The sequence below is a fragment of the Chiloscyllium plagiosum genome, unplaced genomic scaffold, assembly GCF_037043375.1.
Source record: "Chiloscyllium plagiosum isolate Xiang-an unplaced genomic scaffold, Cpla_swu_hap1 HiC_scaffold_27, whole genome shotgun sequence".
Classification (NCBI taxonomy): Eukaryota; Metazoa; Chordata; class Chondrichthyes; order Orectolobiformes; family Hemiscylliidae; genus Chiloscyllium; species Chiloscyllium plagiosum.
In genome coordinates this window covers 74,680,308-74,700,569 of record NW_028270165.1, presented here as the reverse complement: position 1 = coordinate 74,700,569, position 20,262 = coordinate 74,680,308, and the positions used below count along the sequence as shown (strand labels likewise).

At 56.0% G+C, this 20,262-nt stretch overlaps 1 protein-coding gene across 1 annotated transcript in view; it reads left to right on the top strand.

Annotated features, from left to right (window-relative positions):
• LOC148144582 (E3 ubiquitin-protein ligase RNF31-like) overlaps positions 1–20,110 on the top strand; it is a 59,975-nt gene extending 39,865 nt beyond the window's left edge. The window contains exons 3-7 of the mRNA XM_087974889.1: positions 481–627; positions 10,960–11,115; positions 13,920–14,000; positions 15,889–15,962; positions 19,936–20,110. Of these exons, the coding sequence (XP_087831015.1) occupies positions 481–627; positions 10,960–11,115; positions 13,920–14,000; positions 15,889–15,962; positions 19,936–19,969 (492 nt within the window). The 3' untranslated portion in view covers positions 19,970–20,110. The remainder of the gene's footprint in view (positions 1–480; positions 628–10,959; positions 11,116–13,919; positions 14,001–15,888; positions 15,963–19,935) is intronic.
• Positions 20,111–20,262: the final 152 nt, after the last annotated feature.

The following is a 20,262-nucleotide window of genomic DNA, read 5'->3' as shown; positions in this document are numbered from 1 at the left end:
CTCCCCCTCCCCGCCCCTCCCCCTCCCCGCCCCTCCCCCTCCCCGCCCCTCCCCCTCCCCGCCCCTCCCCCTCCCCGCCCCTCCCCCTCCCCGCCCCTCCCCCTCCCCGCCCCTCCCCCTCCCCGCCCCTCCCCTCCCCCTCCCCGCCCCTCCCCCTCCCCCTCCCCGCCTCTCCCCCTCCCCGCCTCTCCCCCTCCCCCTCCCCGCCTCTCCCCCTCCCCCTCCCCGCCTCTCCCCCTCCCCCTCCCCCTCCCCGCCTCTCCCCCTCCCCCTCCCCGCCTCTCCCCCTCCCCCTCCCCGCCTCTCCCCCTCCCCCTCCCCGCCTCTCCCCCTCCCCCTCCCCGTCTCTCCCCCTCCCCCTCCCCGTCTCTCCCCTCCCCCTCCCCGTCTCTCCCCCTCCCCCTCCCCGTTTTCCCTCTCTCTGACATTTGCTGTCTCTCTCTCTCTCTCTCTGTAACGCTCCCTCCGTTGCCTATCTAGCAGAACGATGGGCTGATCACCATCAGCAGAGCTTTAAACATTCTGGAAAAGTACGGACGCAACCTGCTGTCTGAGAGCAAGCCCAAATTCTGGAGGGCTGTGAAATTTAACAATCCAGTCTTCAAAATCACTGTGGATGGAATCAAGGTAAGGAGAAACAAGAGACCACTCAGTACCTCCCTGAGAGACAGAGAGAGGGATGGGACTGCGAGACACCAGTTAGTGTACAGATATCTCCTTGAGGGAGAGGGGACTGAGAGACACCAGTCATTGTACAGATATCTCCCTGAGGGAGAGAGGGGTCTGAGAGACACCAGTCAGTGTACAGATATCTCCCTGAGGGAGAGAGGGGACTGAGAGACACCAGTCATTGTACAGATATCTCCCTGAGAGAGAGAGAGGGGACTGAGACACCAGTTCATGCACAGATATCTCCCTGAGAGAGAGAGTTAGTGAGAGACACCAGTCAGTGTACAGATATCTCCCTGAGGAATAGAGGGGACTGAGAGACACCAGTCAGTGTACAGATATCCCCCTGAGAGCGGGAGAGAGAGGGGACTGAGAGACACCAGTCAGTGTACAGATATCCCCCTGAGAGAGAGAGGGGACTGAGAGACACCAGTCAGTGTACAGATATCTCCTGAGGGAGAGGGGGGACTGAGAGACACCAGTCAGTGTACAGATATCTCCCTGAGAGAGAGAGGGGAGAGACAGCAATCAGTGTACAGATATCTCCCTGAGAGAGAGAGAGAGGGGGGACTGAGAGACACCAGTCAGTGTACAAATATCTCGCTGAGGGAGAGATGGGACTGAGAGACACCAGTCAGTGTAGAGATATCTCCCTGAGAGAGAGAGAGGGGACTGAGAGACACCAGTCATTGTACAGATATCTCCCTGAGAGATGGGGGGACTGAGAGACACTAGTCAGTGTACAGATATCTTCCTGAGAGAGAGAAGGGACTGAGAGACACCAGTCAGTGTACAGATATGTCCCTGAGGGAGAGAGGGGACTGAGAGACACCAGTGAGAGTACAGATATCTCCCTGAGAGAGAGAGAGAGAGGGGACTGAGAGACACCAGTCAGTGTACAGATATCTCCATGAGGGAGAGGGGACTGCGAGACACCAGTCAGTGTACAGATATCGCCCTGAGGGAGAGAGAGCGGACTGAGAGACACCAGTCAGTGTACAGATATCTCCCTGAGGGAGAGGGGGGACTGAGAGACACCAGTCAGTGTACAGATATCTCCCTGAGAGAGGCAGAGACACACCAGTCAGTTTACAGATATCTCCCTGAGAGAGAGGGGGGACTGAGAGACACCAGTCATTGTACAGATATCTCCCTGAGAGATGGGGGGACTGAGAGACACTAGTCAGTGTACAGATATCTTCCTGAGAGAGAGGGGACTGAGAGACACCAGTCAGTGTACAGATATGTCCCTGAGGGAGAGGGGACTGAGAGACACCAGTCAGTGTACAGATATCTCCCTGAGAGAGAGGGGACTGAGAGACACCAGTCAGTGTACAGATATCTCCCTGAGGGAGAGAGAGGTCTGAGAGACACCAGTCAGTGTACAGATATCTCCCTGAGAGAGAGAGGGGACTGAGAGACACCAGTCATTGTACAGATATCACCCTGAGAGAGAGGGGACTGAGAGACACCAGTCAGTTTACAGATACCTCCCTGAGAGAGAGGGGGGACTGAGAGACACCAGCCATTGTACAGATATCTCCCTGAGAGATGGGGGGACTGAGAGACACTAGTCAGTGTACAGATATCTCCCTGAGAGAGAGGGGACTGAGAGACACCAGTCAGTGTACAGATATCTCCCTGAGAGAGAGGGGACTGAGAGACACCAGTCAGTGTACAGATATCTGCCTGAGGGAGAGAGGGGACTGAGAGACACCAGTCATTGTACAGATATCTCCCTGAGGGAGAGAGGGGACTGAGAGACACCAGTCCGTGTACAGATATCTCCCTGAGGGAGAGAGGGGACTGAGTGACACCAGTCAGTGTACAGATATCTCCCTGAGAGAGAGAGGGGGGACTGAGAGACACCAGGCAGTGTACAGATATCTCCCTGAGGGAGAGAGGGGACTGAGAGACACCAGTCATTGTACAGATATCTCCCTGAGGGAGAGAGAGGACTGAGAGACACCAGTGAGAGTACAGATATCTCCCTGAGAGAGAGAGGGGACTGAGAGACACCAGTCAGTGTACAGATATCTCCCTGAGAGAGGCAGAGAGACACCAGTCAGTTTACAGATATCTCCCTGAGAGAGAGGGGGTACTGAGAGACACCAGTCATTGTACAGATATCTCCCTGAGAGATGGGGGGACTGAGACACACTAGTCAGTGTACAGATATCTCCCTGAGGGAGAGAGAGGACTGAGAGACTCCAGTGAGTGTACAGATATCTCCCTGAGCGAGAGAGGGGACTGAGAGACACCAGTCATTGTACAGATATCTCCCTGAGAGAGAGAGGGGACTGAGAGACACCAGTCATTGTACAGATATCTCCCTGAGGGAGAGAGGGGACTGAGAGACACCAGTCAGTGTACAGATATCTCCCTGAGAGAGAGAGGGGACTGAGAGACACCAGTCAGTGTACAGATATCTCCCTGAGAGAGAGAGGTGACTGAGAGACACCACTCATTGTACAGATATCTCCCTGAGGGAGAGAGAGGGGACTGAGAGACATCAGTCAGCGTACAGATATCTCCCTGAGAGAGAGAGGGGACTGAGAGACACCAGTCAGCGTACAGATATCTCCCTGAGAGAGAGAGGGGACTGAGAGACATCAGTCAGCGTACAGATATCTCCCTGAGAGAGAGAGGGGACTGAGAGACACCAGTCAGCGTACAGATATCTCCCTGAGAGAGAGAGGGGACTGAGAGACACCAGTCAGTGTACAGATATCTCCCTGAGAGAGGCAGAGAGACACCAGTCAGTTTACAGATATCTCCCTGAGAGAGAGGGGGGACTGAGAGACACCAGTCATTGTACAGATATCTCCCTGAGAGATGGGGGGACTGAGAGACACTAGTCAGTGTACAGATATCTCCCTGAGGGAGAGAGAGGACTGAGAGACTCCAGTGAGTGTACAGATATCTCCCTGAGAGAGAGAGGGGACTGAGAGACACCAGTCATTGTACAGATATCTCCCTGAGAGAGAGAGGGGACTGAGAGACACCAGTCGTTGTACAGATATCTCCCTGAGGGAGAGAGGGGACTGAGAGACACCAGTCAGTGTACAGATATCTCCCTGAGAGAGAGAGGGGACTGAGAGACACCAGTCAGTGTACAGATATCTCCCTGAGGGAGAGAGAGAGGGGGGACTGAGAGACACCAGGCAGTGTACAAATATTTTCCTGAGAGAGAGGGGACTGAGAGACACCTGTCAGTGTACAGATATCTCCCTGAGGGAGAGAGAGGACTGAGAGACACCAGTGAGTGTACAGTTATCTCCCTGAGGGAGAGTGGGGACTGAGAGACACCAGTCAGTGTACAGATATCTCCCTGAGGAAGAGACGGGACTGAGAGACACCAGTGAGTGTACAGATATCTCCCTGAGAGAGAGAGAGGACTGAGAGACTCCAGTGAGTGTACAGATATCTCCCTGAGAGAGAGAGGGGACTGAGAGACACCAGTCAGTGTACAGATATCTCCCTGAGAGAGAGAGGGGACTGAGAGACACCAGTCAGTGTACAGATATCTCCCTGAGAGAGAGAGGGGACTGAGAGACACCAGTGAGTGTACAGATATCTCCCTGAGGGAGAGAGGGGGGACTGAGAGACACCAGTCAGTGTACAGATATCTCCCTGAGGGAGAGAGAGGGGACTGAGAGACATCAGTCAGCGTACAGATATCTTCCTGAGAGAGAGAGGGGACCGAGAGACACCAGTCAGTGTACAGATGTCTCCCTGAGAGAGGGGACTGAGAGACACCAGTCAGTGTACAGATATCTCCCTGAGAGAGAGAGAGAGAGGGGACTGAGAGACACCAGTCAGTGTACAGATATCTCCCTGAGAGCGGGAGAGAGAGGGGACTGAGAGACACCAGTCAGTGTACAGATATCCCCCTGAGAGAGAGAGGGGACTGAGAGACACCAGTCAGTGTACAGATATCTCCCTGAGAGCGGGAGAGAGAGGGGACTGAGAGATACCAGTCAGTGTACAGATATCTCCCTGAGGTAGAGAGGGGACTGAGAGACACCAGTCAGTGTACAGATATCTCCTGAGGGAGAGGGGTGACTGAGAGACACCAGTCAGTGTACAGATATCTCCCTGAGAGAGAGAGGGGAGAGACAGCAATCAGTGTACAGATATCTCCCTGAGAGAGAGAGAGGGGGGACTGAGAGACACCAGTCAGTGTACAAATATCTCGCTGAGGGAGAGGGGACTGAGAGACACCAGTCCGTGTACAGATATCTCCCTGAGGGAGAGAGGGGACTGAGTGACACCAGTCAGTGCACAGATATCTCCCTGAGAGAGAGAGGGGGGACTGAGAGACACCAGGCAGTGTACAGATATCTCCCTGAGGGAGAGAGGGGACTGAGAGACACCAGTCATTGTACAGCTATCTCCCTGAGGGAGAGAGAGGACTGAGAGACACCAGTGAGAGTGCAGATATCTCCCTGAGAGAGAGAGGGGACTGAGAGACACCAGTCAGTGTACAGATATCTCCCTGAGAGAGGCAGAGAGACACCAGTCAGTTTACAGATATCTCCCTGAGAGAGAGGGGGGACTGAGAGACACCAGTCATTGTACAGATATCTCCCTGAGAGATGGGGGGACTGAGAGACACTAGTCAGTGTACAGATATCTCCCTAAGGGAGAGAGAGGACTGAGAGACACCAGTCAGTGTACAGATATCTCCCTGAGAGACACCAGTCATTGTACAGATATCTCCCTGAGGGAGAGAGGGGACTGAGAGACACCAGTCAGTGTACAGATATCTCCCTGAGGGAGAGAGGGGACTGAGAGACACCAGTCAGTGTACAGATATCTCCCTGAGGGAGAGAGGGGACTGAGAGACACCAGTCAGTGTACAGATATCTCCCCGAGGGAGAGAGAGAGAGGGGGGACTGAGAGACACCAGGCAGTGTACAAATATTTCCCTGAGAGAGAGGGGACTGAGAGACACCAGTCAGTGTACAGATATCTCCCTGAGGGAGAGAGAGGACTGAGAGACACCAGTGAGTGTACAGTTATCTCCCTGAGGGAGAGTGGGGACTGAGAGACACCAGTCAGTGTACAGATATCTCCCTGAGGGAGAGACGGGACTGAGAGACACTAGTGAGTGTACAGATATCTCCCTGAGAGAGAGAGGGGACTGAGAGCCACCAGTGAGTGGACAGATATCTCCCTGAGAGAGAGAGAGGACTGAGAGACACCAGTCAGTGTACAGATATCTCCCTGAGAGAGAGAGGGGACTGAGAGACACCAGTCAGTGTACAGATATCTCCCTGAGAGAGAGAGGGGACTGAGAGACACCAGTCAGTGTACAGATATCTCCCTGAGAGACACCAGTGAGTGTACAGATATCTCCCTGAGAGAGGCAGAGAGACACCAGTCAGTTTACAGATATCTCCCTGAGAGAGAGGGGGGACTGAGAGACACCAGTCATTGTACAGATATCTCCCTGAGAGATGGGGGGACTGAGAGACACTAGTCAGTGTACAGATATCTCCCTGAGGGAGAGAGAGTACTGAGAGACACCAGTCAGTGTACAGATATCTCCCTGAGAGACACCAGTCAGTGTACAGATATCTCCCTGAGGGAGAGAGGGGACTGAGAGACACCAGTCAGTGTACAGATATCTCCCTGAGGGAGAGAGGGGACTGAGAGACACCAGTCAGTGTACAGATATCTCCCTGAGGGAGAGAGGGGACTGAGAGACACCAGTCAGTGTACAGATATCTCCCTGAGGGAGAGAGGGGACTGAGAAACACCACTCAGTGTACAGATATCTCCCCGAGGGAGAGAGAGAGGGGGGACTGAGAGACACCAGGCAGTGTACAAATATTTCCCTGAGAGAGAGGGGACTGTGAGACACCAGTGAGTGTACAGTTATCTCCCTGAGGGAGTGTGGGGACTGAGAGACACCGGTCAGTGTACAGATATCTCCCTGAGAGAGAGAGGGGACTGAGAGACACCAGTGAGTGTACAGATATCTCCCTGAGAGAGAGAGAGGACTGAGAGACACCAGTCAGTGTACAGATATCTCCCTGAGGGAGAGACCGGACTGAGAGACACCAGTGAGTGTACAGATATCTCCCTGAGAGAGAGAGAGGACTGAGAGACTCCAGTGAGTGTACAGATATCTCCCTGAGAGAGAGAGGGGACTGAGAGACACCAGTCAGTGTACAGATATCTCCCTGAGAGGGGGGACTGAGAGACACCAGTCAGTGTACAGATATCTCCCTGAGAGAGAGAGGGGACTGAGAGACACCAGTGAGTGTACAGATATCTCCCTGAGAGAGGGGACTGAGAGACACCAGTCAGTGTACAGATATCTCCCTGAGAGAGGGGACTGAGAGACACCAGTCAGTGTACAGATATCTCCCTGAGAGAGAGAGAGAGGGGACTGAGAGACACCAGTCAGTGTACAGATATCTCCCTGAGAGGGGGGACTGAGAGACACCAGTCAGTGTACAGATATCTCCCTGAGAGAGAGAGAGGGGACTGAGAGACACCAGTCAGTGTACAGATATCTCCCTGAGAGAGGGGACTGAGAGACACCAGTCAGTGTACAGATATCTCCCTGAGAGAGGGGACTGAGAGACACCAGTCAGTGTACAGATATCTCCCTGAGGGGGAGGGGACTGAGAGACACCAGTCAGTGTACAGATATCTCCCTGAGAGAGAGAGGGGACTGAGAGACACCAGTCAGTGTACAGATATCTCCCTGAGAGAGAGAGAGAGGGGACTGAGAGACACCAGTGAGTGTACAGATATCTCCCTGAGAGAGAGAGAGGGGACTGAGAGACACCAGTCAGTGTACAGATATCTCCCTGAGGGAGAGAGAGGACTGAGAGACACCAGTGAGAGTACAGATATCTCCCTGAGAGACACCAGTGAGTGTACAGATATCTCCCTGAGAGAGGCAGAGAGACACCAGTCAGTTTACAGATATCTCCCTGAGAGAGAGGGGGGACTGAGAGACACCAGTCATTGTACAGATATCTCCCTGAGAGATGGGGGGACTGAGAGACACTAGTCAGTGTACAGATATCTCCCTGAGGGAGAGAGAGTACTGAGAGACACCAGTCAGTGTACAGATATCTCCCTGAGAGACACCAGTCAGTGTACAGATATCTCCCTGAGGGAGAGAGGGGACTGAGAGACACCAGTCAGTGTACAGATATCTCCCTGAGGGAGAGAGGGGACTGAGAGACACCAGTCAGTGTACAGATATCTCCCTGAGGGAGAGAGGGGACTGAGAGACACCAGTCAGTGTACAGATATCTCCCTGAGGGAGAGAGGGGACTGAGAAACACCACTCAGTGTACAGATATCTCCCCGAGGGAGAGAGAGAGGGGGGACTGAGAGACACCAGGCAGTGTACAAATATTTCCCTGAGAGAGAGGGGACTGTGAGACACCAGTGAGTGTACAGTTATCTCCCTGAGGGAGTGTGGGGACTGAGAGACACCGGTCAGTGTACAGATATCTCCCTGAGAGAGAGAGGGGACTGAGAGACACCAGTGAGTGTACAGATATCTCCCTGAGAGAGAGAGAGGACTGAGAGACACCAGTCAGTGTACAGATATCTCCCTGAGGGAGAGACCGGACTGAGAGACACCAGTGAGTGTACAGATATCTCCCTGAGAGAGAGAGAGGACTGAGAGACTCCAGTGAGTGTACAGATATCTCCCTGAGAGAGAGAGGGGACTGAGAGACACCAGTCAGTGTACAGATATCTCCCTGAGAGGGGGGACTGAGAGACACCAGTCAGTGTACAGATATCTCCCTGAGAGAGAGAGGGGACTGAGAGACACCAGTGAGTGTACAGATATCTCCCTGAGAGAGGGGACTGAGAGACACCAGTCAGTGTACAGATATCTCCCTGAGAGAGGGGACTGAGAGACACCAGTCAGTGTACAGATATCTCCCTGAGAGAGAGAGAGAGGGGACTGAGAGACACCAGTCAGTGTACAGATATCTCCCTGAGAGGGGGGACTGAGAGACACCAGTCAGTGTACAGATATCTCCCTGAGAGAGAGAGAGGGGACTGAGAGACACCAGTCAGTGTACAGATATCTCCCTGAGAGAGGGGACTGAGAGACACCAGTCAGTGTACAGATATCTCCCTGAGAGAGGGGACTGAGAGACACCAGTCAGTGTACAGATATCTCCCTGAGGGGGAGGGGACTGAGAGACACCAGTCAGTGTACAGATATCTCCCTGAGAGAGGGGACTGAGAGACACCAGTCAGTGTACAGATATCTCCCTGAGGGGGAGGGGACTGAGAGACACCAATCAGTGTACAGATATCTCCCTGAGAGGGGGGACTGAGAGACACCAGTCAGTGTACAGATATCTCCCTGAGAGAGAGAGAGGGGACTGAGAGACACCAGTCAGTGTACAGATATCTCCCTGAGAGAGAGAGAGGGGACTGAGAGACACCAGTCAGTGTACAGATATCTCCCTGAGAGAGAGAGAGGGGACTGAGAGACACCAGTCAGTGTACAGATATCTCCCTGAGAGAGAGAGGGGGGACTGAGAGACACCAGTCAGTGTACAGATATCTCCCTGAGAGGGGGGACTGAGAGACACCAGTCAGTGTACAGATATCTCCCTGAGAGAGAGCGGACTGAGAGACAGCAGTCAGTGTACAGATATCTCCCTGAGAGGGGGGACTGAGAGACACCAGACAGTGTACAGAATCTCCCTGAGAGAGGGGACTGAGAGACACCAGTCAGTGTACAGATATCTCCCTGAGAGGGGGGACTGAGAGACACCAGTCAGTGTACAGATATCTCCCTGAGAGAGAGAGAGGGGACTGAGAGACACCAGTCAGTGTACAGATATCTCCTGAGGGAGAGGGGGGACTGAGAGACACCAGGCAGTGTACAGATATCTCCCTGAGAGAGGGGACTGAGAGACACCAGTCAGTGTACAGATATCTCCCTGAGGGAGAGAGGGGACTGAGAGACACCAGTCAGTGTACAGATATCTCCCTGAGGGAGAGAGGGGACTGAGAAACACCACTCAGTGTACAGATATCTCCCCGAGGGAGAGAGAGAGGGGGGACTGAGAGACACCAGGCAGTGTACAAATATTTCCCTGAGAGAGAGGGGACTGAGAGACACCAGTGAGTGTACAGTTATCTCCCTGAGGGAGTGTGGGGACTGAGAGACACCGGTCAGTGTACAGATATCTCCCTGAGAGAGAGAGGGGACTGAGAGACACCAGTGAGTGTACAGATATCTCCCTGAGAGAGAGAGAGGACTGAGAGACACCAGTCAGTGTACAGATATCTCCCTGAGGGAGAGACCGGACTGAGAGACACCAGTGAGTGTACAGATATCTCCCTGAGAGAGAGAGAGGACTGAGAGACTCCAGTGAGTGTACAGATATCTCCCTGAGAGAGAGAGGGGACTGAGAGACACCAGTCAGTGTACAGATATCTCCCTGAGAGGGGGGACTGAGAGACACCAGTCAGTGTACAGATATCTCCCTGAGAGAGAGAGGGGACTGAGAGACACCAGTGAGTGTACAGATATCTCCCTGAGAGAGGGGACTGAGAGACACCAGTCAGTATACAGATATCTCCCTGAGAGAGGGGACTGAGAGACACCAGTCAGTGTACAGATATCTCCCTGAGAGAGAGAGAGAGGGGACTGAGAGACACCAATCAGTGTACAGATATCTCCCTGAGAGGGGGGACTGAGAGACACCAGTCAGTGTACAGATATCTCCCTGAGAGAGAGAGAGGGGACTGAGAGACACCAGTCAGTGTACAGATATCTCCCTGAGAGAGAGAGAGGGGACTGAGAGACACCAGTCAGTGTACAGATATCTCCCTGAGAGGGGGGACTGAGAGACACCAGTCAGTGTACAGATATCTCCCTGAGAGAGAGAGAGGGGCCTGAGAGACACCAGTCAGTGTACAGATATCTCCCTGAGAGAGGGGACTGAGAGACACCAGTCAGTGTACAGATATCTCCCTGAGAGAGAGAGGGGACTGAGAGACACCAGTCAGTGTACAGATATCTCCCTGAGAGAGAGAGGGGACTGAGAGACACCAGTCAGTGTACAGATATCTCCCTGAGGGAGAGTGGGGACTGAGAGACACCAGTCAGTGTACAGATATCTCCCTGAGGGAGAGTGGGGACTGAGAGACACCAGTCAGTGTACAGATATCTCCCTGAGAGAGAAAGCGCCATTACTTATTGGAGTTATCAGATTGTGACAGGGTGTGAGAAGGAGCGTGCCATTTTGGGAGTGTGCTGTTATACGGTGTGAATTGCAGGGTGGTCGGTCGATTCTCCGCCTGTATGGGTACACAGTGGAGCACAGCGATGGAATGAGCTTCCCCGATGAGGTCCATGAGCCTGACCACCACAAAGTGGCAGCTGTCACACTGGAGGTGGCAATGCTGCAGATGGATATTGAACTATGGCAAAAGGTAACTGCATCATGAACAGACAGCCCACTGTCAGATAGCTGCTCCCCTGTCACTAACACACAGCCCGTCCCACTGTCAGATAGCTGCTCCCCTGTCACTAACACACAGCCCGTCCCACTCTCAGATAGCTGCTCCCCTGTCACTAACACACAGCCCGTCCCACTCTCAGATAGCTGCTCCCCTGTCACTAACACACAGCCCGTCCCACTCTCAGATAGCTGCTCCCCTGTCACTAACACACAGCCCGTCCCACTCTCAGATAGCTGCTCCCCTGTCACTAACACACAGCCCGTCCCACTGTCAGATAGCTGCTCCCCTGTCACTAACACACAGCCCGTCCCACTCTCAGATAGCTGCTCCCCCGTCACTAACACACAGCCCGTCCCACTCTCAGATAGCTGCTCCCCCGTCACTAACACACAGCCCGTCCCACTCTCAGATAGCTGCTCCCCTGTCACTAACACACAGCCCGTCCCACTCTCAGATAGCTGCTCCCCCGTCACTAACACACAGCCCGTCCCACTCTCAGATAGCTGCTCCCCTGTCACTAACACACAGCCCGTCCCACTGTCAGATAGCTGCTCCCCTGTCACTAACACACAGCCCGTCCCACTGTCAGATAGCTGCTCCCCTGTCACTAACACACAGCCCGTCCCACTGTCAGATAGCTGCTCCCCTGTCACTAACACACAGCCCGTCCCACTCTCAGATAGCTGCTCCCCCGTCACTAACACACAGCCCGTCCCACTCTCAGATAGCTGCTCCCCTGTCACTAACACACAGCCCGTCCCACTGTCAGATAGCTGCTCCCCCGTCACTAACACACAGCCCGTCCCACTGTCAGATAGCTGCTCCCCTGTCACTAACACACAGCCCGTCCCACTCTCAGATAGCTGCTCCCCTGTCACTAACACACAGCCCGTCCCACTGTCAGATAGCTGCTCCCCTGTCACTAACACACAGCCCGTCCCACTGTCAGATAGCTGCTCCCCCGTCACTAACACACAGCCCGTCCCACTGTCAGATAGCTGCTCCCCTGTCACTAACACACAGCCCGTCCCACTGTCAGATAGCTGCTCCCCCGTCACTAACACACAGCCCGTCCCACTGTCAGATAGCTGCTCCCCTGTCACTAACACACAGCCTGTCCCACTGTCAGATAGCTGCTCCCCTGTCACTAACACACAGCCCGTCCCACTGTCAGATAGCTGCTCCCCTGTCACTAACGCACAGCCCGTCCCACTGTCAGATAGCTGCTCCCCTGTCACTAACACACAGCCCGTCCCACTGTCAGATAGCTGCTCCCCTGTCACTAACGCACAGCCCGTCCCACTGTCAGATAGCTGCTCCCTGTCACTAACACACAGCCCGTCCCACTGTCAGATAGCTGCTCCCCCGTCACTAACACACAGCCCGTCCCACTCTCAGATAGCTGCTCCCCTGTCACTAACACACAGCCCGTCCCACTGTCAGATAGCTGCTCCCCCGTCACTAACACACAGCCTGTCCCACTCTCAGATAGCTGCTCCCCTGTCACTAACACACAGCCCGTCCCACTCTCAGATAGCTGCTCCCCTGTCACTAACACACAGCCCGTCCCACTCTCAGATAGCTGCTCCCCTGTCACTAACACACAGCCCGTCCCACTCTCAGATAGCTGCTCCCCTGTCACTAACACACAGCCCGTCCCACTGTCAGATAGCTGCTCCCCTGTCACTAACACACAGCCCGTCCCACTGTCAGATAGCTGCTCCCCTGTCACTAACACACAGCCCGTCCCACTCTCAGATAGCTGCTCCCCCGTCACTAACACACAGCCTGTCCCACTCTCAGATAGCTGCTCCCCCGTCACTAACACACAGCCCGTCCCACTCTCAGATAGCTGCTCCCCTGTCACTAACACACAGCCCGTCCCACTCTCAGATAGCTGCTCCCCTGTCACTAACACACAGCCCGTCCCACTCTCAGATAGCTGCTCCCCTGTCACTAACACACAGCCCGTCCCACTGTCAGATAGCTGCTCCCCTGTCACTAACACACAGCCCGTCCCTCTCTCCCGGCCCCTCCCTCACTAACACACAGCCCGTCCCACACTCCCAGCCCCTCCCTCACTAACACACAGCCCGTCCCACCCTCCCAGCCCCTCCCTCACTAACACACAGCCCGTCCCACTCTCCCAGCCCCTCCCTCACTAACACACAGTCCGTCCCACTCTCCCAGCCCCTCCCTCACTAACACACAGCCCGTCCCACTCTCCCAGCCCCTCCCTCACTAACACACAGTCCGTCCCACTCTCAGATAGCTGCCCCTCCCTCACTAACACACAGCCCGTCCCACTCTCCCAGCCCCTCCCTCACTAACACACAGCCCGTCCCACTCTCCCAGCCCCTCCCTCACTAACACACAGCCCGTCCCACCCTCCCAGCCCCTCCCTCACTAACACACAGCCCGTCCCACTCTCCCAGCCCCTCCCTCACTAACACACAGCCCGTCCCTCTCTCCCAGCCCCTCCCTCACTAACACACAGCCCGTCCCGACCTCCCAGCCCCTCCCTCACTAACACACAGCCCGTCCCGACCTCCCAGCCCCTCCCTCACTAACACACAGCCCGTCCCGCTCTCCCGGCCCCTCCCTCACTAACACCCAGCCTGTCTGATCTCCCTGGCGATATAGTATTGTGTTGGCGTGCTGCGCGGTTAGCTGCTGGAACACTGTGCTCCTGAGCTCTCCGCGGGACCCGGCAGCGATCGGGATTCGGTTGGCTGCCGCCCTTGTTCTCACTGCCTTTTTCTGCTGGATTGTAGGGTTCGCATCCTCATCCCGAGCTCTTCAGTCCGTTCCTGCCGGGATCTGCTTTTCCGGCCCAGGGCGGGCTCCGCTTGGAGGTACGTGGTGTGCTGGGATCGGGTGGCCAATGGGGCCGAGGCATGGGGAAGTCCAACCCAGTGTCCGTGCGGTCCCAGGGTGGGACGTGAGGGCGTCTTCTGTCTCCCTCGGTCCCCCCACCTTGCCGAAGGGCTGCTATTCCCTCTGTCCCGCTCCTTTCCGAGGACGGACCCCCCTCCCCGCCACAGTGGGGAAATTCCGAAGGCTCCGATGCGCCGCGGAGACGTCTGTCCTCACTCGGCGACTCTGTCTCTTTTCCCCAACCCCAATATTCCCAGGGGAACACAGCCATGTCCGCACCGGCGACAGCTTTCCCGCGGCTGCCAGTGTCGCCGGGTTTTCGGGAGGGGGAGAGCGGGAATCCCCCGGAAGTGATGAAGGTGAACTGCGAATGGGGGGTGGGGTGCAGCAGGCTGGGCGGGAACAGGGATGTCTCGCTGCAGTCAACCCCTACCCCCCGGAATATCGCGTGCCCAATCCCCACCCCCCGGAATATCGCGTGCCCAATCCCCACCCCCCGGAATATCGCGTGCCCAATCCCCACCCCCCCCAATCCCACCCCCCGGAATATCGCGTGCCCAATCCCCACCCCCCCGGAATATCGCGTGCCCAATCCCCACCCCCCGATATCCGTGCCCAATCCCCACCCCCCGGAATATCGCGTGCCCAATCCCCACCCCCCGGAATATCGCGTGCCCAATCCCTCGTCTCCTTGGGAATGTGGGTGGTGTTGGGGGGGGGGTCGTGGGGCGAGGGCGTGAACATCACACAAATTTCACGAAGCTCCGACTGGAGTGGGCGGGAAATTCCGGAAGGATGCTGGGAACACGGGCTCAAGGGGAACGCCGCCGGCCGGATCTGACCGAGGGGATCTCTGCTCCTCCCCGTCTGACCCTGTCACCCCCTCATCCCGAGTCCGGCTGTCTCCTCGCTCCCACCTGCTTTCCCCCGTTCCTCTCCTCCATGAGGATTCCTGGGCATTTTCCTCCCTTCCCGTTGACCCTTTTCCCGGGAGAGGGACACCATGTGACTGACTGTGTCTCATGATGGTCCCAGCCCACGAGAATCCTAGAGAAATGCAGAACTCACAGAAAAGACAGAATACCCCTCTCCCTCCCCTCCACACCCCTCCTTCCACCTCCCTCCCTCTCTTCCCCTCCCTCCCTCTCTTCCCCCCCCTCCCTCCCTCTCTTCCCCCCCCTCCCTCCCTCTCTTCCCCCCCCTCCCTCCCTCTCTTCCCCCCCCTCCCTCCCTCTTCTTCCCCCCCCCTCCCTCCCTCTCTTCCCCCCCCTCCCTCCCTCTCTTCCCCCCCCCTCCCTCCCTCTCTTCCCCCCCCTCCCTCCCTCTCTTCCCCCCCCTCCCTCCCCTCCTTCCCCCCCCTCCCTCCCTGTCTTCCCCCCCCTCCCTCCCTCTCTTCCCCCCCCTCCCTCCCTCTCTTCCCCCCCCTCCCTCCCTCTCTTCCCCCCCCCTCCCTCCCTCTCTTCCCCCCCCTCCCTCCCTCTCTTCCCCCCCCCTCCCTCCCCTCTCTTCCCCCCCCTCCCTCCCTCGCCCTCCCCCCCCTCCCTCCCTCCCCTCCTCCCCCCTCCCTCCCTCCCCTCCCCCCTCCTCCCTCCCTCCCCCCCTCCCCCCTCCCCTCCCCCCCCCCTCCCCTCCCCCTCCCCTCCCCCCCGCCCTCCCTCTCTCTCCCCCCCCGCCTCCCTCTCTCTCTCCCCCTGCCCTCCCTCTCTCTCCCCCTCCCTGTCTCCCCCCCGCCCCCTCCCTGTCTCCTCCCCCGCCCCCTCCCTGTCTCCTCCCCCATCCCTTACCCCGTCTCCTCTCCCCCCTGTCCCCCTCTTTTCTACCCTTTCTCTCTGCTTCTCCCTGCTCTCACCCCATTTTTTCCCCCAGATGGTGGAGCGGCCCCCCAGCCCTGGGGGTGTACCAGGAGCCCGTGCCCAGCGGAGGGGCACCAGCAGGAGCAGGTGAGTGCCCGGGAGCCCTGACCAATTCGGATCAAGACCTGGGTCCGATCTCGTCGTGGTCCTGTTCTCCCTCATCGATCATGAAATCCATTCCCCCCCTCCCCCCTCCCCCCGGAGCCGGGACTGCAACAGCAGCTCCGAGTCACCCCGCTCTGGGTGGGTGGGAGAATAGGTTGGGGGCAACTAGGGATGGGCAGTAATCGTAGCCAGCGCCCGTCGGGAGCCTGTCTCTCAGCTCCCTACCCAGTCAAGCCCTCCCCCTCAGCTGTTTGACAGTGAGGTGGGGTAGGGTGGGGGGGGGGGTGGGGGTGGGTGGGGCGATATTCCTCCACAACCCCCCCCACACCACCCATCACCCCACCCCACCCCAGAGTGTCCGTGGGAATTATCTTCCCCGGAGAGCGAGGGGGAAGGCAGCCCGTGGAATGTATTCGAGGGCGAGTCAAGAGTTTCTGTCGATGGTAGGGGTGGGGTGGTGAGGAGGTGGGGAAGCAGGCAGCGACGGAGGGTGTGAGGCTGTGTCATTGCCTGGCCTCGATCTGACTGACGGGCAGACGTGCCCCCCCCCCCCCCCAGCCCCCCACCCCTCCGACTCCGCCTACAGAGTCTCTCAGCACGGGGACGACGCCCTGGGTGTCCACAATCCCATCCCTGCCTGCTCCAGGCCCATCACCCTCCACACCCTCCCTGTTCGTGTACTTACACAAACATCTCCTCCAAAGGGGTAAGTGTCCCCACACCCACCTCTTCCTCAGGAAGTTCATTGCAGGCATGAACCAACACTGGGTTCTTTTATAAAAAAAAAATAAAGGTTGCCCTTGTGTCGTTTTAAAATCCTTCTCCTCTTCCTCAAAGATATGCCCCCTGTTGGTGAAATCCCCCACTTTTGGGAAAAGACACCGCCATTTACCTAATCTGTACCCCTCGTGACTTTGTGATAGATTTCGGACAGATGTCAGAGGTAGGTTCTTTACTCAGAGAATAGTCAGGGCAGTGGAACGCACTGCCTGCAGCAGTAGTCGACTCACCAACTTGAAGGGCATTGAACTGGTCGTTGAATGGACGAGAATGGGATAGTGCAGGTTATTGGTTCCACAGGTCAGCACAACATCGAGGGCCGAAGGGCCTGTACTGCCCTGGAATGTTCCATGATTTTATAAACCTCTGTAAGGTCACCCTCAACTTCCCTGCACTCCAGTGAAACAAGTCCCGGCCGAGATGCAGGTTTGCTCGCTGAGCTGGAAGGTTTGTTTTCAGACGTTTCGTCACCATACTAGGCAACATCATCAGTGAGTCTCCGGATGAAGCACTGCTGGTGTAGCCCACTTTCTGTTTTATTGTCTTGGATGTCCTTGGATTGGTGATGTCATTTCCTGTGGCGACGCCATTTCCTGTTCGTTTTCTCAGGGGGTGGTAATGGGGTCTAACTCGATGGATTTATTGATAGAGTTCCGGTTGGAATACCGTGCTTCTAGGAATTCTCGTGCGTGTCTCTGTTTGGCTTGTCCCGGGATGGATGTGTTGTCCCAGTTGAAGTGGTGTCTTTCCTCATCCGTATGTGAGGATGCTAGTGAAAGAGGGTCAGGTCGTTTTGTGGCTAGTTGGTGTTCATGTATCCTGGTGGCTAGTTTTCTGCTGGTTTGTCCAATGTAGTGTTGTTACAGTCCTTGCACGGTGTTTTGTAAATGACATTAGTTTTGTCATTTCAGCTCAGCTAGTGAACTTAGATTCAGCCCCTCAACCTGAGCTACAAATGTTTTCCAAACTCACTAAGTCCCGGCCTCTCCTTATAACCCATAGTGCCCAGGGATATGCAGGTTAGGGTGGATTGGTCGTGCTAATTACCATAGTGCGCCAGGGATGTGCAGGTTAGGGTGGATTGGCCATGCTAAATTACCCATAGTGCCCAGGGTGTGCAGGTTAGGGTGGATTGGCCGTGCTAAATTACCCATAGTGCTCTTGGATGTGCAGGTTAGGGTGGATTGGCCGTGCTAAATTACCCATAGTGCCCAGGGGTGTGCAGGTTAGGGTGGATTGGTCGTGCTAAATTACCCATAGTGCCCAGGGATGTGCAGGTTAGGTGGATTGGCCATGCTAAATTACCCATAGTGCCCAGGGATGTGCAGGTTAGGGTGGATTGGCCGTGCTGGGTGGATTGGCCATGCTAAATTACCCATAGTGCCCAGGGATGTGCAGGTTAGGGTGGATTGGCCGTGCTAAATTACCCATAGTGCTCTTGGATGTGCAGGTTAGGGTGGATTGGCCGTGCTAAATTACCCATAGTGCCCAGGGGTGTGCAGGTTAGGGTGGATTGGCCGTGCTAAATTACCCATAGTGCCCAGGGATGTGCAGGTTAGGGTGGATTGGCCGTGCTAAATTACCCATAGTGCTCTTGGATGTGCAGGTTAGGGTGGATTGGCCGTGCTAAATTACCCATAGTGCCCAGGGGTGTGCAGGTTAGGGTGGATTGGTCGTGCTAAATTACCCATAGTGCCCAGGGATGTGCAGGTTAGGGTGGATTGGCCATGCTAAATTACCCATAGTGCCCAGGGATGTGCAGGTTAGGGTGGATTGGCCGTGCTAAATTACCCATAGTGCTCTTGGATGTGCAGGTTAGGGTGGATTGGCCGTGCTAAATTACCCATAGTGCCCAGGGGTGTGCAGGTTAGGGTGGATTGGCCGTGCTAAATTACCCATAGTGCCCAGGGATGTGCAGGTTAGGGCAGATTGGCCGTGCTAAATTACCCATAATGCCCAGGGATGTGCAGGTTAGGGTGGATTGACCATGTTAACTTACCCATAGTGCCCAGGGATGTGTGGGTTAAGTGCATTAGTCAGGAGTAAATATCGAGCAATAGGGTCGGGGAATGGGTCTGGGTGGGTTACTCTTCGGAGGGGTCCGAATGGCCTGTTTCCACACCGTAGGGATTCTGTGGGTTCTATTTTATGGAAAAACCTCTTGCCGTCTCTCTCGCACCCTTTCTCTCTGTCTCAGTTTTTCACTGTCTCACGCTCTCTCTCGTGCTGGCTCTCTGTCGCTCTCTCTCACACTCTCTCACACTCTCTCACACTCTCTCTCACTCTCTCTCACTCTCTCTCACACTCTCTCACACTCTCTCACACTCTCTCACACTCTCTCTCACTCTCTCTCACACTCTCTCTCACTCTCTCACTCCCTCTCACACCCTCTCACACCCTCTCACACCCTCTCACACCCTCTCACACCCTCTCACTCCCTCTCACACCCTCTCACACCCTCTCACACCCTCTCTCACACCCTCTCTCACCCTCTCTCTCACCCTCTCTCTCACCCTCTCTCTCACCCTCTCTCTCACCCTCTCTCTCACCCTCTCTCTCACCCTCTCTCTCACCCTCTCTCTCACCCTCTCTCTCACCCTCTCTCTCACCCTCTCTCTCACGCTCTCTCTCTCGCTCGCTCATACGCTCTCTCTCTCACACACACGTTTTCTCTCTCTCTCTCTCACTTTCTCGGTCTCAGCCTTGACTGTTCTCCATGGCCCCCACCTCTCTGGTAAAGAATCCCCCGGATTCGCTGTCTCTTTCCCCATCCGCCCCGGGGAGACATAAGAAATTCTTCCCGCTCTCTGTCTTCGATGGGTCGACTCTCCTCGCTCTGAGATGACCACCACTCCCGCACTTTGCGACAGCAATGATGAGGGAGCTGCCTGCAATCACTGGCCTCCATCTGTGGGTGTTGGAGGGGTCCAGGATCGGAGCCCCTCTGATGGGGAGGGTGATCTCTTTGGGGAGCAGCGTTTGTCCCCTCTGAGGAAGTTATGATGGCTTCCCCAGGCCTCTGAGGTGCCTCCTGGCAATGCTCCATCTGGCGTTGATGGGGCGGGTGGAGAGTCGCTTGGGGGTGGGTGTTGATTTGTGACAGCCTCATCTCTCCCGTCCCTCAAACAGCTTGTGATTTTTAAATTTGTTTTCCCTTTCTCCACCCGTGCGTCAGTCCCACTGGGAGATTCCTGCGCTGTCTGCAGTAAGGACGAGGTGTCCATCCACTGTCAGGACTGCGGCTGGTTGCTGTGCCGGGATTGCGACACCCTCTATCATCGGCACCCGTCCCGGGGCGGGCACCAGCGGGTGCCGCTGCTGGGTGCGGGTGGCAACGCTGCGCCACAGTCCGCCAGGTACTTGGGGTGGGGGGTTGGTGTTGCAGTGAGTGGGGAGGAGGGTGCTGTGTAAGGGTGTTGCTGGGAGTAGGAGATAGGGGACTCGGAGTGCGTGTGTGGAGTGCTGCTGAAAGGGGCGGGGTAGAGAGAGAGAGAGTGGGGAG